The 24,399-nt window shown below is 48.1% G+C and overlaps 1 protein-coding gene across 1 annotated transcript in view; it reads right to left on the bottom strand.

Annotated features, from left to right (window-relative positions):
* Positions 1 to 24,399, bottom strand: part of LOC131287172 (G protein-activated inward rectifier potassium channel 3-like) — a 53,486-nt gene continuing 29,087 nt past the window's right edge. Inside the window, exons 2-9 of the mRNA XM_058316198.1 lie at positions 2,276 to 2,390; positions 1,920 to 2,061; positions 1,773 to 1,856; positions 1,426 to 1,700; positions 1,153 to 1,342; positions 961 to 1,085; positions 790 to 898; positions 1 to 724 (exon numbers count right to left, since the gene is read on the bottom strand). Of these exons, the coding sequence (XP_058172181.1) occupies positions 450 to 724; positions 790 to 898; positions 961 to 1,085; positions 1,153 to 1,342; positions 1,426 to 1,700; positions 1,773 to 1,856; positions 1,920 to 2,061; positions 2,276 to 2,390 (1,315 nt within the window). The 3' untranslated portion in view covers positions 1 to 449. The remainder of the gene's footprint in view (positions 725 to 789; positions 899 to 960; positions 1,086 to 1,152; positions 1,343 to 1,425; positions 1,701 to 1,772; positions 1,857 to 1,919; positions 2,062 to 2,275; positions 2,391 to 24,399) is intronic.

Raw genomic sequence — 24,399 nt, 5'->3', positions numbered from 1 at the left:
AGTATCATTTCATGACAACTCGAACGAATGGACCCCTTTCTGCACAGGCGAGCAGTATGACACAGCATTGCGTTAAATCCCAACCAACTATCAACCTCTCGAAATTATACTTCGATAAGCCTACACGTGTCCGTCTCTGTATCAAACTTCCCTCCACTACACCATTCCGGCCTAACCACAACCAACTTGACATTGGATCTTGACAGTGCGAAATGAGATCAATATCAGGGCAGCCACCATCCCGGCATGATGGATCGTAACGGATTAACACCCGCGTGTTAATGGAAACGATAAATTGTCTCCTCATCGGCCAACCTAACCACCACGGGGATGCGGTTGACGTTCGTTCGTTGCGAGTGGCTCAGACACATGCCATACATACCACAACCTACGTACACACTCGCTGCTCATAATTTGAAATATATGTTATTGTCTTTACCTCCGATATGCTAGCACAACGAATCCATCGACGGTTCCTTGATGGACAGCTTCCGAAGTGACTTTTTGCGCTCGGTTCCGGGTGAAACCGTTTGTGACCCCGGGACCACGATGGTTGGAGGAATCATCGTTGGATCGACGGCTACCCCATTCGTTACTCCCGTTTGCTCGTTTGTGTTGCCGTAGACGGGTGCGAAACGGAGGTAACCATTGCTAAGTGAAGTTTTCCGTGACGAGGCGTTATCCAACGACGAGGTATCCGATTCGTCGGTATCGGAAGACTCCACTGGAAAGGATCAAGGGGATTAGTAAGGACAATATATTTTTGATTTTTTGCAAATTTCAACTCACCAACAATCCCGTTCTGTTTATTGAGTTCTTTTTTCACCTCGCGCAACTGATGGGCGCTACAAAGCGGAGTATCGACTTCGTACGTGTTGTTGAAAGTTGTGTAGTCAACCTGAAACGTTAGCCAAAACGGTAATATGAGCAATTCTTCACGCCAATGCTTGTCTTACTTACTTCATATTCACCCGTTTCACGTTTGAAGGAAACTACCGACTCAAACCGATGGCCCCATAGAATTTCCGACGGAAGGTAACTGCTGCGTGCTTGCGTGGTCATACCGGTCGACTCTACAACTCCCTCTAAAGTAAAAGAAAAATTTGTTTGTAGAAACATGTATCATATGATTTCCTTTATATCATATCTTACCAAGCATAACGACGATCTCGAAGCGCTCCCGAATCATATCCTGCGCAGACAGATTATACAACGGACTATCGCGATCGATCTTGTGCACCACGATCGTCGGCCAAATAAACATCAACCGATCATCACCCCCATCGCAGCTGACCTCCATGTTTTGCTGGTAGAAGGGAAGTACTTCGCCCTCTTTGGTGACCTACAAGAAGCGGCCGATAAGGATTGATTACAAACCGGGCGTCTTTCTTCGTTCGGTCGTTCTTCCGGTGCGTTATTAATTACCCTCCGGCGGATGATTTGTGCCGTTACGTGCGCTTCAATGATGTGACTCTTGCGCATATCGCCTACGCGAAACAGCAAACAGGGCACACCGTCCCGATGGCAGATGACGGCATTCTTGCTGAACAGGAGCGTCTGTGCGCGCTTCTTCGGGCGGGACAGCTTCGCAAACACAATGCCCACCATAAATGCTTGAATGAACACCCCGGTGATGCTCTGCAGGGCAAGAATGAATATTCCTTCCGGACACTCCTCCGTAATGTAACGATTTCCGTATCCTGCGAGGTTTGGTAATGAAATCTTTGAGCATCGACCAGTGCGAAGCCTACGGGCAAGCTGTGGTAACTTACCTATTGTGTGCTGAGTTTCGAGTGAAAATAAGAAGGCAGACGTGAACCCATATATATACGTAACGCAAGGTTTGTGACTGTCATCTACTGAAACGGATAGAACAAGGGCTTTAAGTGCTGTTTGGTTAAAAGTTTATTTAAACTCACCTCCTGCTGCCTGAATATCCCCATGGCTCAAGGCTATCAGATACCAAATTGCACCGAAGCCCAACCAACTCAGTATGAAGGAGCAGGCAAAGACGAATAATGTCCACCTCCATTGAATATCGACCAGCGTGGTAAATATGTCCTGCAAACAAGCAATGCAAAACCGTCAATCGTTTAACCGTCAATTTGAAATACAACACAAACTATGCAACAAACAGCGCATGAGCTCCAAAGCGACACCTATGGAGCCCCAATGGTATCACGGACCAAAAATGAATGAAATTACAGCGCGGTCAATTTAAAAGCAATAGAATAGAACTAAATATTCCATTTAAATAGATAGATTTTCCACCTACTTGTAGGTAACGCCGTCGACGTTTGGCAACGTTTCCTTGGATAACATTGCAATCACCCTGCTTGAAGATGACGCGCTTGCGAATCCTTCTGGAGCTGTACCGCGTCTGACGATATCTAGAATGGTAAAAAAAACACATTTTAATACAATGGCTAATCAGTAGAATTTCGAAAAGTTGCACAAAATGGCAAAACCGTTAATTTATTCTCAGCATGAAATTTATTTCGTTCCAGTTCCTAAAATGTCCACTTCATAATGGAGCCCATTCCGCGAATGAATCCATTCATAACCTGGGGGGGGGGGTTGCTGACAGGTTCATTCATCCTACAAAACGGGAAATTCATCGCGTACAAAAGGGGGTGAAATGAATACAAACAGAATCGATTGAACCCCCTTGGCTCCCCAACTGGGGAACTTGGATCGGAGTGACTCAAAAATCATTAATTTGACAAATAATTTTACAAACACTTTGAAAACTTCTAATCAAGTGAAGTAGCAAAATTATCGATCGGTATTTTATTGTTTTTTATTATTATTTTTTATCCAGCAGATTTTTAAGGAAATTACATTAGAAATTAAGAATATGTTCGCTAGGTTCAGATAACGTTTGATGAACGTTAGCTCCACCGCGGATTGATGGGGAAACTATCGGGTGCTGGTTGGAACTCCCGACCCTAGTCAGTAGCAAGTGTACTGCCTCCAAAGCGGTACGTCAATAGGGGTTTGCTAAATTAATATTTTGAGAGTTAAATCTGTTATTTGGCGAACACGCAACTAAACAACCGTGGGGAAAGTGGCCAAAAGAGGCACGAATCTAATCGCCTTGTACGTGGATCGAAATTTAACGAAGTTTGGAGCCCACGGCTCCCCGTTCTGCCACGACGTGTGCTGCTGTTTCTGGTGGAGCTGCTGCTGCTGCTGCTGCTGCTGCGTGTTGCGAGTTTCAATCTTGCGTCAAATCCGTCAAAATCCGTATCGTTCACGGTTCCCAACTGGATGGAAACAGTTTTCTCCGTTTGCGGCAAACCCTAATCAATGGTTGATTTCGTTGCAAACGGAAGGGTTGGCCACTTTTTCTAGTGTGGGGTGACCTCACCATCACCCAACCCGGGGCGGGCGTCTTCCTACCGACGCCCGCTGCCGATTGCTTCAGAACTTATTCCGTGTTCGAGAAGTATTCCTTCTCTCGGCAATACGGAGGGGTGGTTTTTTTTTCTTTCCCAAAAGGTTATGTCGCGCTTTTGGCTGGAGAGCAGGAATGAGTTGGCAGGTTGTCGGGAGACATCCTGCTCTTTACCACCTCCACCATCCTCCATCTCCGGCGCTCCGGTGGAAGCGTTCCGATGCGCGCTGGTCCCACCTCCAAAAATATGTTTGCTTTGCATATAAGTTAGCGTACACTTTTAACTTTCCCCCATATGACCAAAACGGGGCAGGGTGGCGACTTAAAGATCCCCCCCCCCCCCCCCACCCCCCCCTTTCCCGAGCGAATGAAGCAACAAATCATCAGCGCCTGGGAACAGTTTGCTGGTGTCCTCCCTTCGCGGCGCGCCTGACATTCCAAGGATCATCGGGCACAAAGGCACCTCCAGAGGACGGATCCCGTCTCGGAGATGATTTTATCTCGCATGACCGGAACGAACGCAAGAGAGATAGAGTGAGGGAGGAAGAGAAAAAAGAAAGAGTGAGTGAATGAAGAGAGGGAGAGAGAGAGAGTGAACCGTTTCGCGGATAAGAAAATAGCAGCGAAGAAACGTGCGGATCGCGGGAGAGAACGAAACACAATCATAGAAAGTGCCACAGACGCGCGAAGAAGACGAAGAACGCCGGACAGTTCACCAAAAAAGGCATCGTACAAGTTTATTATTTGTGATGTTTGACCCTCGCAATCCAAAGCATACGAGAACAGTTTGAAACAGATTGACGACATTAACTGTTGCTTAAAAACTGCCTACCTTGATCGGGTTTTATGGGCCTCTTTTGCCCAAACGATTCGAACAAGAAACAACGTATTACGTACTCAACGTTATCAGCATGTCAGAGTGCCAATGGCTAATGCACCAATCGTGGCGGTCACGGTCGTTGGCTACGATAAGAAGTGGCCCAAAAAATAAATGAGGGTCAAATGTACGTACTAGAAATGTACGATGACTTCATGGACCGACTGTGTGTGTACACGGCGTGGAGCCGCGGTGGAGAGCTCGCCGAATCGCGCAAAGCCGAGAAAAAAGCAGGTCAAGAACTGCTGGGATTCGCGGACGGCGTTACCTGAAATCTTCCCGCGAGCATCCATCTCTCCATGTGGCGCTGGAGAGAGCAGCAAGAGAACTCCGCTACGGAGTTTCGGAGTTCGCTCCCCGGCGATGGTCAGCTCGCGCCCGTGCGACGTGCAGTATTTTCGTGCGTGCGTGCTCGTGTGTTTGGAGCGCTGTTGGCGGACGGAGTGTTTGAAAGAGTGAGTGTGTCGCGCGGCCCGTACCTCGAATATTCACCGTAAACCCTCCAAGGGCTCGCAAAGGTGCGGGTCAGATCGAAGGAATCACTTGTAGGAAAAAGGTCGTAGTAGTACCACACTCGTCGTCGTCGTTCGTGACGTTCGCAGTCGGAGTCGGAGTCGGAAAACCCACCCGCACACACGGTTCTTTTGCTTTTCCCTGCTGTTGCGACCCGTGGGCAATCCCCCAGTTTTTGTGGACTCCACCACCACCACCACCACCACCACCATCTCCACTCCACCCGTCACCACTGCGTGTGGCAAGTGTGTCCCTGCCGCCCCCCTCGACACTTGTGTGTAGCGCATTCGGAAGGTTTAGTGTGCGTGTCGAATTTTCACATTTGTTGTGTGTTTTTCTGTTTGCAAACCTCCTGTTTTTGGGGATTTTCCTAACTTTTCGTAACCACCAACAACAATCAGAACACAATACAGGATAATTGCGGCCAGTGGAAAAGGTCAAAACTGAATAAAAAACTGTTCACTCCTCTCCGGGGAAGTCCGAACATCTAAGTTAATTAAGTGAAGAGGCGTGACCTGTGTAAGGGTAAAAATGTGAAATGTTATGTGCTCAAGGTGTGTGACCCACGACTTTAGCCTAAGAAACCCTCCCGGAGGGGAGAGATCGGAGAAAAGCTGGTGCTTGGGTTGCAAGTCGCAAGTGTTTTCCATATCGCTATCGATCATTAAAAACGTTCCGGGACGTTGTTTGTGTAAGGTCGCAGGTGGACCATACTTTCCCCCAGTGTGCCCTCCTCATAGCTGGCGTTTTTCCGAACCTCGAGCGCTGCAGATTTCGATTTCCTTTCCCATGTGCACAGCTAGGCTTTAGGCCCCATTCGCAAGGAATGCAGGGAAATTCGATAAGGAAAATATAATCAGGTGTCAAACGACGGACGAGCAGAAAGAGAAAAAGAGAGCCAGCCAGACGGTGAAAATGAGCAACGGATGAAAGCGGTTGGAAAAGTCCAGTCCAGCAGCAAAGAGAGCGACGAGCAATGTATCAAATAATGGAAAATCTCTACATGCCTGCCGCAGAAAACGTACTAATTGGGAATCGATGGAGCCGACGCCGGGTTGCTATCGTTGGCGATTTTTATCCCAAAACCGGAAAAAGGCAAAGGGTCTTGAAAAACAGGACGGAAAAATGTATGGGAAAATTCGCTCCAGCTAAACCGAACGAACGTAGCAACCATTGCACACCAATACGAAGACATGTTTCCAGTGTCACGCCGTCCCTTTTCGTAACATGCTGCACCACTCGATCTTGCTCTCTCTTTCCCTCTCTGCTCCTTTGCTGGATACGGCACACACACACAAACACACACGATGGACCCCGAGCACCAGTAGAAAGGAAATTGGAAAAGCAATCCTTGCTGCTGTTGCTGTCGTGTTTCTTTGTTAGTGTTCGGTCGATTGTTTCAGCAAACAGTTGTCCTCCGTGCTGGTGTAGGTATGTTCTGTGTGTGTGTGTACTGGTATTCCTTGTATGTGGACGGCTTTTGTTTGTGTCGGTCGTCATCGATTGGCGTACAAAAGCTAGGAGTTTTCCGCGCAGCCTATTCAAGAGGTCGGTTCCGCATTTTTCCCTAGCAGGAAAAGGAATGGGGGAAAAAAAGCAGTCACACATGGACCACACTAGCCATCCCCGTGTCACCCAGTTTCCATCGGAATGTGAGTACCGGACTGCGTACCGGAGCTGTGACGGTGCTGAACACTGCTGTTGCTGGCGGATGAGCAAATGTGTTGGAAACGGGTCGATGAAAAACGGGTTAGCGAAGAGTGCACACTGTGTGCGCGCGCGTGTGTGTGTGTGTATGCGTGAGTGTGTGCTCGGTGTGCAGGTGGCCAGCAGCAGCAGCAGCAGCATGCATACGGGGGCCCATTTCCACGGCTCTCTCCTCTGTATTAAAATTTTCTCCCCTGCACTCCAAGCCCCCTTTCTCGCTACACCGGACAAATATGTGTGTGTGTGTGCGACCTGCGGTCGTGTATTCGTGGGAGAGAGAGAGTTTGGAAAATGAGTACCCCTCGCACGCGAGTTCGAGCTATGGAAAGTGAGCGAGTTTTCCACCAGGAAATATATGACCGTGTGACTCGGTGTGCGTCTGTGTGGGAAAGCTCGAGAAGGAGAGAGGATTTCCCCCACCCCCCCTGTGTGCTCTCCCCACACTTTGGAAAAACAGCATACCTATGCGCGTCCGTTGCCAGCAGTGTGTGATGCTTTCCAAATGAATGAACCAATAATCTGTGCGAGTGGGGAGAGCGAAAGATCACAAAAAATCACGAACGAAGACGGACATCGAGCCAAATCCTCCATGGCCTCCCGTGACGACCCTCCTCTGCCAGCGTTTCGTCACACGCTCATCGGAGGGCGAGAGTTATTACTATTGTCGGGGGATGGAACGAACCGCCATCCGAAGGATACTACAAAGCGGAGTCTGTTGTCGTGGCCTCTCGGGAAATTACGGGATTATATTTTTAATCAAGACACATTCCCTATTTCCCACCGTCGTCCTTCGAACGGGAGGAGTTCGGAGTTGGCACACAGGCAGTGTTGTGTGTTTGTTGATTTATGTGTCGGATGCATTTAACAGCTTCGGCGAGGGCTCAAATTTGCAACACTCGCTTGTTAAGGACACTCACTAATGCACCACCAACGTGGTCAAAAATGTGGATTTCAACGATTTTCCTCAGCGTGTCTATGTGTGTGTGTGTGTTCGTTATTTTATTCTTGACCTAAACCACGTTCACCTCCCTTTCGTTTGAGTCATGAATATTGCAAATTATTTATAGAAGATATTCTCTTAACCCATGCCCCACCATTTCCCCCTCCCGCATATCTCATGGTTCTTCTCTCTCTCCCTCTCTCTTACTCTGAACACAACAACAGCGTTTTCTCGTTCGTTTATTAGGAAAAGTTTAGGTGTACAATAGCGGCGGCAACAGGCTCCACGCAAGCAAGCAGGCAAGCCAAGCAAGCCAAGCAAGCGGCAACGATTTTAACAAACAACTGCACGCCCCGAATGGGACATCCGGAAGGCGAACGGCGGGGACGTCCAGAGTGCCAGTGAATCCATGCGCGCGCGTTTGTGTGTCCGTGTGTGGCAGCGTTAGCGATTCCGATTTCGTGCGTGTGCGTGTGTGCGTGTTTGTGTGCGTATGTGTCTCTAGTACCCGACCCGGCGGTGGCGAAAGGTAAACCCCGCACAGCAGGGAAAATGCAGTAGGCACACCGAGCGAGGAAAGGAAAAACCCTCCGCAAGCACAAGCAGCATCACGTGGCCAAAGGCTCCGGGAGGCTCTCGAAGAGCTGCATCATCAGGTGTAAACGAGTGGAACAGGAACCGTGGCCAGTTTCGAGCGAACCACAACAACAACAACAACCGTAGGACTCCATTCCAGTAGTAGTTGTGGCGCAACAACAGCAACAATCGGTTTTCCTTCCCCCAGTGAGCAACAACAGTGACGTATAACCCATAGCTCGGATTTAGCAGCGAAGGAAACCTCGTGGAAAAGCATTCGGCTCCGCATTCCTCTGTCGTCGGATTTAATTTCCAACCAACCTTCTTCGTTCGAGCGTCCCAGTGCAGGGAAAAACAGGGAGAAGAACTGAAACGCCAAAGCCTAGAGCCTTTATGGAGCTAGCTTTCCCACACCAAGCCAGGCACCCGAGCCCGACTGCACACACATAAGGGAAGCGCAGTAGGAAGAACTTTTCTCACCTCTCGAAGCAGGGTCTTGGCTGTATGTTCAGGTGAGTTTCCTTCAAATGCGGTCTGATATTCCTTTTCCATAGCTCCATGATGTTGTTGCTTGAAAGTTTTCTATTTTTACAGTTCAGTTCTGCGGTGCAAGAACTGTAACTTTAATCGACTCACTCCGGGCAACTCCGGGCTCACTGTTAAAGCTCACCAGCACCATCCAACCGATGCTTTGGAAAAATCGACCCACCACCGCCGGTGGACTAAAATCCTTCCGACACTTTTGACATTAATTGAATTAAAGGGCGAAGCGGCGACCGACCAAGGGACCACCACGAGAGCCCGGTGTGGCATTATTTGCATTTAAGGGCAGGCAGGCACACTGGACGTTGAAGTGGAAAATATAATATGCCACCTCGTTATAATGACGCTGACAATGACGATGACGTTAGTGTTGGTTCGGGGCGAGAAATTTACATTGACGGCAACGGATCAATTAAGGAATGTGCGGGACGATATAAAAAAAGTAGTACACATTAACGGGCTTTTAAAGACAATTTTTCCTACACCAAGAAAATCGCAAAGAAAATCAGAGTAAGAAAAATGAAACGAAGTCGCCAAAGGAAATCCTCACAATGCCACGTAACTGCAGCACTATCGAGTTCAATGCGGAAACTGCAGACTGAGAACGATGATCGATAACGATACCGAAAGGAAAACGGCTATGCTGCAGATGAAAATTCGATCGATAACGCGAGTCGAGGGGGATCACGAACATTCAAACATGGATTTCCTGACCCTCACCCTCCCTCTTCCGTGGGTTGGGGAAAAGCTAGACATTGACGTGGGCGAGCAATAAAGATGTGCATTCCGGGGCGGGTTTAATACCTGTGTGATTTATTACTTCACACACAATTTATCACTCCTTCGATAGCCATTTATCCCCCCACCCTGGCCGGTTTTTTCGTGCAAGTTTGCGGCTGCGGGAAAACTGAGTGGGCCCACCTTTTACTGAGTTTTAAGCGTGCCCACGCCGCGTCGTGCTGTTTTACCGTTTGATACGCGGAATGCGACCCTTTTGCGTTTTAAAAATAGTTTCACTGACAAGTCAATCTTGCTTGCCAACTTTTTACGTGTAAAAATCAAATTAAACAACTACCTAATATGAAGCGAAAACCAACCAGGCTTGGTCGTGCAATCAAAAAGTTGAGGAAATACACACACGCTTGGCTGTCGCTTTGATGAACTTGATTTGACGGTAAAAACCCGGGGTCCATCGCCTGCGGACAGGAGGGGGCTTGTTAAACCTGTTTCGTTTTTCCTTTTCGCCCGTTCGGGGACAAACATGTGCGAGGAAATTCAACGACGACGCGGTGCCAACATCCTGCCATCCTGGTTCTTGTAGCGTGTAATATTGTTGCGAAATACTACATTGGGATTCGTTTCATTCGCCGTTGGCTACCGTCGGACATGCTTTGGTGGCCAAAATGACCAAACACACACACACGCGAGCGTAAACACTAACCCTTGGTGAGGCAATAGAGCGTTGGGAGAAAATCAATCGAGGTTGACATTTTTTTTTGCCGACGACAATAATTTCCCAACCTAAACAATCATTAAATTGATAAAGTCATTTGAAGTTTGCAACGAAAGGTAAATCGTTTTAGTGCTTTCATGATCAAAAAAAGAAAAAGATCTTTTGAAAATTAATGACTTTTTACGGCTATTACCACCCACCGGCCGCCCGTCCGCCCGCCCCGGTCCTGTGCCTAATGGAATAAAACACGATCGATTTTCCTGTCGTCGTTCCGGTCCGAACCGGTCCATCGTTGAAAGGACAGATTTTCTCCCATTTTACCTGCGAAATACCATCACCATCACCACCACCACCGCAGCTTAGGGGTGGGCCCGTGTCCCATTTGGAAGAGACAATAAACACCAGCCAGCGCCGTGGCACTTAGTTACAACAGCTGCTGGAAGTTGTTGCTGAGTTGACAAAGAGGCAGCGGGCGGAACAAGGGAACAACTGGAATGGTCGAGCGCGAACGCACGATGAAGTTGGGGCATTTGTCTTCATGATTGTAATTCATTTACTAATTAATTGCTTTTCGCCAAAGTTTTCCATCCGCCACCCATTCAACGGCACACGCTCTCTCTTTCTGTCTTGTCTCCCTCTCATCTTCTCGTTCTCGCCGAAATGGCACTGGTCCGACGTGTACTGCATTTTCCCGGACGCCTCAACGATCTCCCCCCCGGCCCGTGAGCAGAAGGAACTTATGAGCGAAACGAATAAACACATAAACAATATGTCTTTCATTTACTGACCGACGGGCACCGCGTGTCAGTTTCGTGTGCCAGCGGCACTTAAGGATCTTCCGGCCCTCTTAAAGACGGCAACCGGGGAGGAGGAGGATCGTTCGATGTCCGATTTGCGGGTCTCAGCGAAGTATAAAAAGCGTCTCATAATTTGATGCAACCCCTCATGTATCTCACCACGAAAATCCGTCCTCGGACAGAGCAGCTCGAAGCAAGTGTTCGCTTCCCTCAAGTGACACCATTTTATTGGCAACCGAAGAACATAACTTTGCACTAACCGCCCGAAGAGGTCGAACACCCCCAACCTCCCCGGGGGGAGTTTTACTGCCTGCTGCAGTTTAGGAGGTGCTTATGGGACTAATACACATATTTCCTTCCGTTTTACGAGCGCGGGCGTTTGTGTGTGTCACATTTTCGAGGTCCTCCCCGAAACTGCATTTTTGTGGATGAAAATTCCTGAACACAACGCCTACACGCCTTCGATGATGCATCGGGGAAATATCATTATCGTGCGTGGAAGTTTTAATGAGCTCGAAAAGTGAGGTCGAAATTTCACGCGTGATATCTTCATCCTTAAATTAATTGCATTAATTTTCGAAATTGCACCAAACTTCCGCTTAACTGCGTGGGGAGGAAGTTATTAGTCAATTTTATCGCTTTCAAAACCCTTAACCTTCACCGATAAATGTCAGTGAAACGCTACGCTATTTTACTTCGACCGATTTTCCGTGGTTTAGCCGGAAACGATAAAATTTCCCAGCGCCATCCAGCGCCAAAATGGTTCTCTAAATTAATGTCACACGCGGCAAATGTTTATGAACCCCCGCGCTGACAATTATTTATCTCAATCCCGTGCGGGAAAGGGCGGGAAGGACAAATAATTAGCTATAGTAGTAAAAACGAGAACATGATCTCGCGAAATACCAATGCATGCGCCAACGAGCCCTCTCAAGGGGATCTTCCGTATCGCGCTTGTAGTGGAAAAGTAATTACTATTTCAGCGGTAAATAATCTTCAACTTCATCACCGTCAAACGAATCGCCTCGCGGGACGACGACGACGACGCATGGTCCCTGTTGCCTTACGTACCATTTGTGTGATTGCATTTGGCCCTCCCAACCGGGGGGAAATGGTTCACCGTCACCGAAATGTCTTCCCGTGCCGTGTGCGGGTGCATTTTTCATCATACCAATTTTCCGCTTGCACATGCACCAGAAGTGCGTCCTTCTTCTTAGGCACCACCTTAGGTCCTTCGAGTGGGATGCTTCCGCAAGTCGTACACAAACACAGCACTCGTGCCCCGAGTTCTCTTCTCCGTGAAGGCTTTTGCGGAAGTGTATCGCTATCGTGATTTCGAGGAAGCGCAGCTAGCGAAGGTTCGAGAACGTTAACCATGTGCACAAAACGTACGCACCTGTTCATCGTCGTCTCCCGTGAACGTCCCGGAGTTGCATAAATTCCCAACCCAAATACTGTTCCACAAACCGAACTTATTTCATGAAGGACAAACAGCAAAAACAAAAACAGAACCTTCCTATTTGCGAGTCCATTTCATAGTCCAACGCGAAATCGTTTTCCAAGGGGTGAATAGAAATGGAAGCTTTCTTTTCAAGTTGAACACAAAAAAGGAACCCCCTACTCGGAAAAAGGAGAGAACAAAATAGCTTTCAACCCAGCTATATATACGCGGCATTGGACATTCACGCTTGTTGTGGGGAATACGCGAGCCGTCGCGAATGATGTCGGGGAAAAAAAACGTAATATCAACCCCATTACACGTCCTTGTTGTTATTATGATGAAGATTGCTAGCTGACCCTGGCGCGTAGTGAGTTTCAACAAACGGAAATTCTACCAGCTACAAGTGTTCCGCTTTTACTATTTCGTGTTCGTGGTGGCCTCTCCTTTTTCATTTCCGACCTCAAAAAGGAAAAGCGCACCCCCTGTGAGAAGGGGGACAATTAACGCCGTTTGCCTCTGTTGCGTCCAACAGTGAAAAAAAGTGAAGATGAATCAAAGTTTTGTGTTTTGAAGAAAGAGCGATCGAAATTATGAACCTCCGCCGACTGAGATTCGAATCGCTGATTTCTTTTTTATGATTGTTATAGTAAGCTATGATGTTGTAGTAGGCTGGTATCCTAGATACAGGATAGCATACTATATAAGTAAGGACTGAGCATCAGATAAATTTATTCGCATGCAGAAACTAAAGAAGTTGGAGTGTAAATAATTAACCCACAAATATATCAATGATTCCGTCAAGGGAAAAAACATATTACTTGCAAGAAACTGCCGTGTTTCTCCCATTTTATCGACACAATTTCCACACAAATACACAAAGCGTAACTTCATACGAAAGCTACGCAGTTAAGCTACGTTTTTGAATGGCTCAATTTTATGTGCGAACTTGAAGCGACGATTTCCTTCCGGAGGCGAATTTCGTCAGCAGAAAACATGCGCCAAGCTCAGCGGAAGGATAAGGGCCCCAGGCTACGCCCGTTCGACGGATGCGTCGAATTACCGGTAATCAAATTCAAACAAACCGAATTCTCGACCGTTCCCGCTTCCTTTTGATCAAAGTTTTACACGCCATTTTCCGACCGACTCCCGATTTGTTGACGTCGTCGTTTCATCGTCCTGCTTCGGTACATGTTTGTCTCAATAGTTGGAAAGGACATCGTAGGGTTGTGTGTGTATGTGCATGTGTTGAGTATTAACAACCCACGACCTCGACCGAATTTCAAAAGCAACCCAAAATCAAGGCGCGCGCTCCGCTTTTGTGGCTGAGGGGAGGGATGGACCCCACCAACGCCAACCGCAATCGATGTGGTCCTTTTTCTTTTTTGTGGCCGCCTACGATCGATTCTACCCTCCACCCTTTCCTTCTGCCCCAAATGCTTCGTCCCTGATGCCCTGATTAGCTCGATTGAGGATTGGGAAGTAAAACGATATAAACATTACCATTAACATGATCTCCAAACACACTTGCCCCCTTCGACACACACAACGAAAGGATAACGTTGATGTGTCAGTCGCCAGACAAAGTTTGTCAAAATCCACGAATCCCCCCTTTTTGCCCACAAGCGCTCCGTGGAGGGAAGAGAAGATGGAGCAAAACTTTGGTGCCCATTTACGAAAACTAAAATCATTACCGTACTCCGATTCAGGCATCTTCGAGGTTTGCCCCGGGCTTTCGGTTTCGGAAGGATCACCATTCGGGGAAGTGAAACGAGGAGGGGCCTTTCACATGCACAGGGTGGAGATGGAAACGATGGGAATCATCCCGGGTTGGCCGGGTTCAGCACCGAAACACATGTACAACACATCAAACCACTCGAGTACCCGGCGCTCGAGTCTTGGTGGCCTTGTTTGTGGATGTCATTTCATGGTTGGGTAAAGCATTAGAAATCATCCTACGGAAAACGGGTCGCCCGGCCCGAGTCCACCTAACGAGGGGAGGGAGCGGGGGGGGAGGAGGTGGGAAAAAAGGAAAATTCGTGAATTCGTTCCTCGAAATGTTTCCCCGTGACCTTTACTGACTCATCTGAGAGAGAAAGATCAGGTTCGGGAGGGGGGTTGGGAAGGCGCAAGTGGGCTCCATAAACGGACCAAGCGTGTGTTTGTCTTCACCGTGGAGAGCCCGCCCCGCTCTCACATCCGCTTTTCTTTCTTCTTATTCGTTCCCTTTTTGTGTCGGTTAATGGTGAAAAGTGAGTCCGAGCAGAAAAACTCGGGAACAATAATCTGCTGACGGGGCGCGCGCACACTCTTCCCCCCGCTTCGCTTGGTGTGTGTTTGTAGGCCTCGTGTTCATTTCTTTTACCAACCGAATACCGACCGAGACGGGTACCATTTCTCGCACCTACAGCCGCAAGGGATGCGGCGGCCCTTATACGACCCGTTTGGTAAAATGTATCTGTCACAAAAATGTGTACCATTTCCCTGCCTATGCCCAGCCTCCCGCGGGGTTCCGGTTCCGGAGGTTTCCCCCCATCCCGTGCACCGTGGAGGGCGGCTCGTTAACTGGAAGCGTCGTCGGGCCGAGTAAATTGGGCAATCAGGGCCAGGGGTTTTGATGTTTGCTTTTCATTCCACGAGAGTACAGAAAGGAACAACTTAAACGTTTCGCGGCGAGCTTTTCGCTGTCTAAAACATTGTTCAGCATTGATGAAAATATATTCTCCACCAACCTTTCGATTCCTTAATTTTTTTCGTGGAAGCAAACGTTTCCACTAAACGGCGCCACCGAAAATCGATAGCAGTCGAATCGAAGGCGCAGAAACATGCATTACCGTACCCCGTACCGTTTCACTCACTCCAACCCAACTCAACTTCAACCCAGCGCAATTGATCGCCCTTTCGTTGATTACCATATGAAAGCGGAACATTTTTGGAGAAGAAAATGGGCCCCATCATTACTGTGTGGGGCGAAAGTACGAATCTCAGACGCTTTCTCGGTGAGGCCACCATTTTCGATCAATACCACTTAAAACGTGTGTGATGGTGTGAGATGGAAGAGAGCAGAAAAAAAGGACCCCAACCAATGGAAACGAAATCAGTTGAATCTGCAATTTTATCTTAGCCTCACAAAGTGCTCGCCTTTCGCTTCAATATGGTGCGCTCCCCTCCGAGGAATAAATAAAAAAGCATGAAATGCTATTATCAATTTTCCGCAAGTCGCTGACGTTTCGAATCGGAAAACGCGCCTTCCATTGGCCAATCGACAAATGACGCCTTCCGCTTTCGGCGCCAAATAGCGAGTAGCAAAGAGCTTGTAGTAAATTCCACGCTGATTGCTTGTGCTTACCGTCCTTGGCTCGGGAACATTTTGCAAGGATAATATTTCTTTTATGATGGCTGACGATGAGCAGAAGGGAACTGGTACTTGCAGCAGGATTTGTGGAACGTTGCCAACCAGATCAGATCTCTTCCATCCGGGAGCCACCCATCTTTCCGAGCTCGATAATGAAACAAAACAATATTTATTCCCAACGGTGGGTGGGGTTGACGCACCGGGCGCCTCCATCAGCCCACCCCCCATCCGCGTAGGTGAAATAACAAACCCTCTATTTCTCGAAGGCAAAGAGGCAAGGGGAGTCGAAATTGATGGAAACCAATCGATTTTAATTTCGACTGCCAAATCAATTATACCACACCGGTATGGTAGGCGGAGCAGAAATTTCGATTGAATTTGAAACAAATCCCCCATTCCTCCCCCCCTTGGGTGGGCCGACCGAAATGGTCCGAGTTTCGGTTGTCGGCGTCGGTTTTGCTCCCACATTTATTTGCGGTTCCCTTCGAATGGAGACGCCCGGTGCTGCAGCAGTAAAAACCGGGGCAACGGAATTCGTTTAAAAACCGCAACACTTCTTCGATGTTTTCGTCATGGCCTGCTGACTTGGCTGATGTTACTTTTTATTTACAACTGAAACACGGTGAACTATCCATTTTCGTAATTTGCCTTTCTTGTCTAGAATTGTTTGTTTTCGTTCAATTGATATAATCTGTCTACCATTTTTCATCATTTAAAATGGCATTCACGGTTCGGTTTAATAATCATGCTGATGGCTTCTGAAAGATAGCTTTAATGTTTGACCTGTAGGTTACGCTATTTACTTGGTTAGGTTCTTTTTCTCCTCGCTGTCCAATAAAAATTGAACTCATTTCCGGATTCACAACGCGTTCGGACGGAAAGGGGAAAGATTGGGATACCAAAATAAAAACATAGAGAGCGAAATGAAAACAACATTCTTCAACCACAACCGACCGCGGACGTACAACAAAGGGGAAAGAAGGTTAATTGAAACCATTTTTCCGCAAAACGAAAAAAAACCGCTTGCCTGCCACTGCATGTTGCTCGCTTTAAAAATAAAAAAAAAAACGGTGCACCGAAGTTGGACAACGTCAAATAAACACAAGAAAACATGGTGGAAGCAAAAGAAAGAAAAAAAAAACACACACACACAACCGAAGACTAACCGCACGATATCAATAAATCATCATTTTTGTTGAATTAATCAATTATTGGTTTTTCCGCCGCGGGGTGCGTCGGGTGGCCGTTTCGTCGTCCTTCGTAGGCCTATCTTTCCACCCTCTCTCACCCCGCCCTCCTCCACCCATTCCTTTCCCATTCCAGGGCACATCGGAAAGCGCGTCATAATAGTAGGCCGTAATTCGCCATTTGTCGTTTCGGAAAGGTTATATGTTCCCCGTGGGGTCACCCCGTTCCCGTTAACCCCCACGAACACACACCCACACACGCACAGCCTGTTTCGCGTGTTTACGCGTGTAGACCTACGGTGAGACCTCGACTCGATCGGTCGGAATTAGTAATCCCCGAGGGGGCCTCGACACACACAAACACATTTGTTTTTCCCCATTTTCCGCCCCGAAAAACGCAAGACCCTCGACTGGCTGGCCAAGCCTTTTCCCAACAAAACCCAAAAAAAAATGGCATCCGCACGCAACACGTTGGTCGGCACTCAGACCTACACTCTCCAAGGGTTGAAAGGGTACACTGTGCCAGAGGTTATGTGTGTGTGTGTGTGGGGGGGGGGGGGGTTTGTGGTCGGGATGGGAGGGAAAATATATGTAACCGTGCAACCGGTGTGTTGGCCGGAATCGGAAAAACGGGCCAAAGCTGGAGCTGAAAATTCTCCAACAAGTACGCCCTTGCCTTACGCAGTGTGTTTGACTCGCGGCGAGAGAAAAAGAGGGAACAGATACAATAAAGAGAGAGAGAGAGAAAGTGTTGAAAGAATGAGGTATGTATTGTGTTCCATCAGATGGATGACAATGATGTAGAACACCTCCGAGCGAACGCGAAACACCTTGACCTGGTTTTCCATTCTTCTTCCTCGGGGCGGAAGGAAAATGAAGACCCAAACCCAAACCCAAACCTTGATGATGATGATGATGATAATGATGGTTTCGACCATCCAGCAAACACTTCTTTCGAACCTAACCGCGTGTGTTTGGACCACTTTTGAACGGAAAATCTCTTTTCGTTCGTCTGTTCGCCGACGCAAACAGCATTTTGAACCTTTCAACCATCTCTGGCCCGTCCGTCGTCCTTGTCCGATAAACACACACACACACACACAAATGCAGCAACACACCTGGGTAACACCGAAATGGGTAAACAGCAAAACAACGCCGCGCAGCCGATGAATTATTGGATTAGGTTAACCACGTAGGAGCAATCGTTCAAATGGCCGAGCAAGCGGATGACGGCATGCAACACACCACCACCACCACTCGAGAGGGCCATGTGAGTGCCCTTTTCCGTGTGAAGGAAGCACCACAACCTTTTCTCTTCGTGACGAAACCATCCGGGAAACCGGGCGCTTGCAAACCGGAAAACGCGGAGAATGAGTGGGGAGAGCGCGCGTTTGTTCACCAAATCGGTGGGTGATGTTTTCCACATATTACTTTGGCTCCTCTCCGCCCCCCCCCTCCCCCCGCTCGGCCTTTCCGCTGACTTATAATGCCAGCCAACCCGTCTGGCACTTGCTTGTCAAACCCCGGGCGGGAAAAGCGGGGGAGAATGGATGAGATGTTGCTTGTCAAACGGTTCCGCAACGGGACAATAACAACAGGCCGGGACACCGCGCAGGGGAATAAACATACAATGACAACCTTCCCATTTTTACTCTCCCCCACACTCCATGCTCCTCCCCGTGACATGCGGGGAGCGGTGACACGCGAATGCGGAATCGAACATACCTAAGCGATGTTGAAAAATGGCAACATAACCGCTTTCGGCCCGATCAGCACCGTCGACGTGGGAAACACGTCGACAAAATGCCGGGAAAAAGCAACAGGAAGTTGTTACCCTCCTTCGCATCCCCCTTCCTCCCACTCTAGCCCTCCCAAGAACCCAAGGTCTCTTACAAAGACGGTGTGAAATGAATTTCATCTTGTGTCAAGACTCCGAACCGCTCCGGGAGACTTCTCGTCGACCACCCGGTGAAGCGTGATCATAAAACTTTCAAACCGCCCTCCTTCCTCCAAACCGCACCACACTTTTCGCACCCCTCCCCGCAGTCCTTGAAAGGGCATGGACATTTTGATTTTCTTTTCCCTTTTCCCATTTGGTCTTTGCATTCGGTCCAGAGTGAACGGTTTTTAACGACGTAGCCTTCTCGTGTGGCCCTCATCTCGCGTGATTTCGGGTGAGTTATAGGTTATTGCACCACCTGTGAAGAGTAAAACGGTCGGGGCTCACCTTTTTCCGTTTCGACCGTGATCCGAAAAAGCACGACACAACTCGTTAGCCAAAGGTCACCGGACATTCATTTTCCGATGTTCCGTTTCACGCGCGCGACAGTTGAATAGGAGTTTTTTTTTTGCAATCATTTTCAAGCAATTGACGTGCGGAGGAAACTCCAGGAGGCTTTACGGACCTGTGGAGGCTGTTTGAAGGAACGAATGGAAAAAGCGCCGACACCGCAATTAAGATAAACCCGCCCGCTGCGTTCGGCTCCGAAGCGTGATTGATCGAAGCCGAAGGGACACAGAATCCGGGGGCCAATCCTCATTTATCCCCAGGCCTTTTTTTTTGTGTTGACCCCCCTCACTCGAGTGACGTGGAAATTAAAAGGAAACCACCACCATCGACACTCACCGCTGACACGCGCTTTGTTGTGTTGTGGAAACGTGGAAAACGATGGCCAAAATAGATGTCGACGCACTGGTCTGGTGAAGAAAAAACGGTCACAAGCCGGCCCGTTTATTTGGCATTTGGCAACGACAACGGTGAAAAGTGGGAAAACCCGGATCATATCTGCTCCACACACTTGGCCCTCCCCTTTTCCCTGTTTTCTCGTTCGTTCCTCTTTTCTTTATTGCAACCAATATAACCATTTATCGCGCCTTGTCGGCCGGAGGACACATAATATTTCCCAGTCAACCGCAGCCAACCGGACCGACCCCCTGGAGGAGGTCGGCAAGTTTAAACGAAACTAGATAAATGGACAGTACGTGTTGCGAATGGCTGATGAGGAACGAACGTTCTATCTTTCTGTCCCCCCGGGCGCCATCAACCGCTTTTCTTCGAGGGCAAAAAACAAATAACGTTCCTTTCCTTGGTGTGATTAAGCTGCCAGGGAATGGTTTTGCCGATAGCATGGTGTGATGTTTTATGGTGGAGTTAATTACGTGGCCATAAACATAATTTGAGTTAGTGAAAGAAAACCCCCCTCAACAAATCACACTAAATCCGTACGCAATGGTACCAATTGTATTGTGTACTATATTATATTTCCAACCACACGGAATATCATGATTTCCAAGAAACTTCTCATTTAGAAAGTGAGAAACAGATTTTCTCATATCAAGAAATATTAACCGGATTAACTCCTTCTTAAGCTCGTTTCCTTTTTCTCTCGCCAATCGCTCGTTGGAGCCATGATGTCTATCATTCGGTGTTAGGGGAAAAAACGCGTGGAAAACCAACACTAATAGCTTGTCAGCTACCGGTCGACTCGGAGAGCTTCGCCCGGTTTTGCAACATATTATTATTTGCATCGTGCGCTCGGGCCACGCCATGCCCGGAAAAACTGACTTTGCGAGACTCGCCGGAGTCGGTGGTGTAATTACACTTTTAAATGAATTTGCGCTTCAATCTCCTGGGCAATATGATTTCACATTGCCGCTCGGAAAGGCGCTCTGCGAAAAACCGATGAACGAATTCCGCGTATCTTCCTTTCCCCCCCCCCCCCCCCCCCCCCTGAACCTTGGTTCGGGGTTATCGAGTTTCAACCCTTGGCAACCCCGCTTGCTTGCTACACCACGTGGACCGACCGTTTTTCCACCGGTTTTCGCTGTTCCGTACCATTAAACACACCTTCAACGACACGCACACGACGGGCGCCACCTTCCACCAGACCGCGTCCCACGCGCCGAAGGAAAATTGGTTTGTCGTCCGGTGTGGCACAAGAGGCCGACGACAGCGATTGGGTGCAGCTGAAGAAAGCACGCACTCGCACACAAATACACACCCATTTTCATCACTCTTCCCCCCTACCATCGGTCACAGGATTTTATTGTATATTAATGAATATCGATTTCGCTCGATGGATTAATGAAATCACTCCCCGAGCCGGGGCTGGCGAAAGGAGAAATACTCGGAAAAAACAATGAACACGGAAGGGTTTGGTGGACATCACCCCCGGGGGTGGGGGGACAACAAAACGAACAGGCTGATTTTCATTAAAAGTTGATCGATACACAAATTTACACCTGTCCGTCAATTTCCGCTGGGGGAGGGGGGGGGGGGGGGGGGGGGTTAGCGGCCGTGGGCGAAGTCTATCAGCTATTAATTATCATTTCTTAAGGTTGGTTCTCATTTTGTCTTGTGTCATTATTTCATTTCGCTCGTGCAACTATACGCCAATGCAAATAAAAGAAATGTTGTGAAACTCTTTCTTTTCTACGTAGCGTTGTCTATTATTGGAAGATACATTACAGCGTTTTACATCTCACCTAGCAACCCCGACAGTGTATGTAGAACATCAAACATAGCCTACTGTAAAGTTGTTGATGTTGTATCGTCAATCCTCCACATGGCAATACAAACGAGTAAGACAAGTCGTCGCTTTCTAGGATCTACCAAAATAATAGTTGTCGTATGTTGTCAGGTAAAAGTAGGGGAAAATCGCTTTCCGGTCGAAAACACACTTTTGCGAGGATTGTTGTGATTTGCGCTCGTTTTCTGATGCGAAAAAGCGATCATAGCAAAGACAATTAACAGACAGGTCGCAGCATACCATGTAACGAGCCACAAACCGTGGGAAAATTTTTGACAGTTGGTTAAAATTTTGTTTACTTCTCACGAACAGCGAAGAAGGTGGGGTAAAACTGCAAATTTGGTATGTTTCATCAACAGAACAAAGAGTTGAGCGTTCGAAATATGTTCTGGAGGAAGGCTCCGTATAAGGCTTATTAATTAAGGCTTAACAAACTTAATTTCGGCAATCGCAGCGAGCAAAAGGATCCATATCCCATGATTTCACACAGAAGAGCAGTTTATATCCGCAAGACCATGGATACTGTGATCTAGAATTACCAACTACCTATTTCGCGAAGATTTTGGCGGAGATCTCCCACAAGTAAGCTGGAAATTTTTGTAAACACTTTTTTAACCAACTGTCACAACAATGGCGGAGCAAAAATCAGCTTTGACCCGACCTGTCTGTTAATTGTCTTTGGATCATAGCCTACCATATCCTATATAGTAGTAGGTTTGTAGTCTCTACTACAAACATTCAACCGCTAGGTATCGTTTTAGAAGATCCTAGAAAGTGATTTAGAAGAGGAAGCGTTTTAGAAGATCCTAGAATTGTCTACTTGACCTGTTTGTGGTGAGATGTAAAAGCTTCAGCGCTGTATACAAGCTTCAGAAATTTTAAATCGAATGAAAAGTCGTGCATCGAACGGTTACTCCCGGGAAAAGCTTATCTCATAGTGCGCTAATAATGCACTCTTAATAAATCACCTTTCATTGACATACCGTCATATGGTCAAACGCAGACAACACTACACCCTTTCATCGGGCACTTCCGGGCAGGAAAATGACAGTAAACAAGACGGAAATGGATACCCAAATTGGTTGCAGTGCGAACGAGACCCAGCAAGCAAGCGAACGAGCCTTAATGCGGAAATTGCGTGTCGAATGGAAAGCCAAAGTGCAGCGATTTTTATTCCTTCCGCTTTCATCAGGACCCGGGACCGGGAGGAATGCAGCAACCGGCGGTGATGGGGGAACGAATAAATTGCAGCACAAACGCTACTCTTTAAAGCCCATTCCGAGCCGTGGGAAATTTATTATTTATTTTATCCTTTTTTATCCTTTGCACTTTTCGATCGGTTATATGACGCGTGCACTTTCAGTCCGGCCTCCTGTTTTGCGAACATTCCAACATGGATGGAATAGGCACAAGGCTTACCCCCGAATGCACGGTAAGAGGAGTGCGGGACATGTGTCAGGATTTATAATTATGTACGTAACTCCTGCGCCCCCTTCCTGGTGTAATGTTTTTCCCGGCTGCGAGGAAAACGTTTCCTTCCCTACTGTCTGTGGTGTGCTTGTTGAAACCAGTTCTGGGGGAATATTAGCCAACACCAACATGGCCGCCCCAACCACCCGACGACGATGGGTGGCGTGTATGCACCAGCCCTCACCATCCTCCACTTCCCCCTCCCCCACCAAACGCAGAAGCTAACCATAATCTGGAAATCGCATTAAATTCATATGGCTGCCTGTCGCCTTCGTCGGGGAGTCGTCGTCGTCGTGGTCGTCATACAATTTCACTACCGAGGAGGGGGCAGCGGAATAAATTGGGCCACCAACCAGTCTCCCCCTGCGTGTGTGTGTGTTTGTGTGCGGTTAGGAAAAACGAAAGAAAAGGCGAACACAACAGTAACACTGTAACACTGTAATCGTCTGCCGGATGGCGACACACTCTCCGGTAGGCAAAAGTCGTCAGCCCTTTTGTCAACTCACCCTCCCTCACTCCTCCCAACCGCCGCCACGCTCCACTCGCGTCAATCGAACTGAGGAACGGAGGAGGAAAAGTTATTAAAGCAATGAAATTTACGAACCTCCTCCGACGATATGGCCACCACCAGAGCGAGCGCGATTGTACTACTTTACGAGCACTTTTAATCGGAGACACTTGAACACACACACACACGTTGGGATGTGTACAATGTTGTCCACCCGGGGGTGGCGTGGAAAGGACATAGTTTACCGTTTCCCCTTCGGAACCTCGCTCTCTCTCTTGGAAAAAAAACGATCGTAACTCACCACCATACAATGTCACTCGAGGCATTCTTTGCGTGTGTATGTGTGTGGGGATGTTGTAGTGGCTCATGAATTTCTTCATACCGACAAGGGGGTGGCAGATGGAAAGAAATTACATAAATATGCTGGAGAAAATCGGGTCTCCCCCACCCTCCCCCCTATATGTGTATGTGCGTGTACATGAAGTTTGCCTAATCAAAAGGTCCCAACGCGATTGTAACGCGAGGCCAGGATCAGAGGAAAATGGTTGGAAGTAACATAACCACCCCCACCCACCCCCCGGCGCTCGTGTCGAGTCAGCAGCCCACCAACTGGTTAGTTATGCTACACGCTACGCAGCATTAAGATTAGCTCGCAGGCAATGGCAAATGAAGATAACTGGAGGCCAGAGTACAGACGCAAGGGGAGCTCGTGGTACCAGTTTTTCCCCGAACAACCCAGCATGCAGAGGAAAACCCCCAGGAGAGACAATTACCGGGCGCCTCCATCGACGCCACGCGGGCCAGCATGTTCCGACGTCGTCGGGCATGTCTTTTTCCGCCCATTACCTCACACTCGGTGTCTCATTTTCTCCTTCCCAAGGTCGCTATTCATCTCTCTCTCTCTCGCCTTTTCTCGTTCCCATAACTGCCTTTGTCTTTTCTGTAAGCTTCTTTTTTATCAGCATCGAGAATCTACCGCATGTTTATTCTTCCTGCAGGGGAGCGTAAACGACACGACGAGTCCTTTTCAGTTCCAATTTGGAGCGCCATGTCCATGTTTGACCTTTGAAATGTGGGAGCAAAAAACATACACTGGAAGGTTCCGTTTC

This window comes from Anopheles ziemanni, chromosome 3, assembly GCF_943734765.1.
Source record: "Anopheles ziemanni chromosome 3, idAnoZiCoDA_A2_x.2, whole genome shotgun sequence".
Lineage (NCBI taxonomy): Eukaryota > Metazoa > Arthropoda > Insecta > Diptera > Culicidae > Anopheles > Anopheles ziemanni.
The sequence above is the reverse complement of the archived record's forward strand: the minus strand, read 5'-3'. Positions and strand labels throughout refer to the sequence as shown.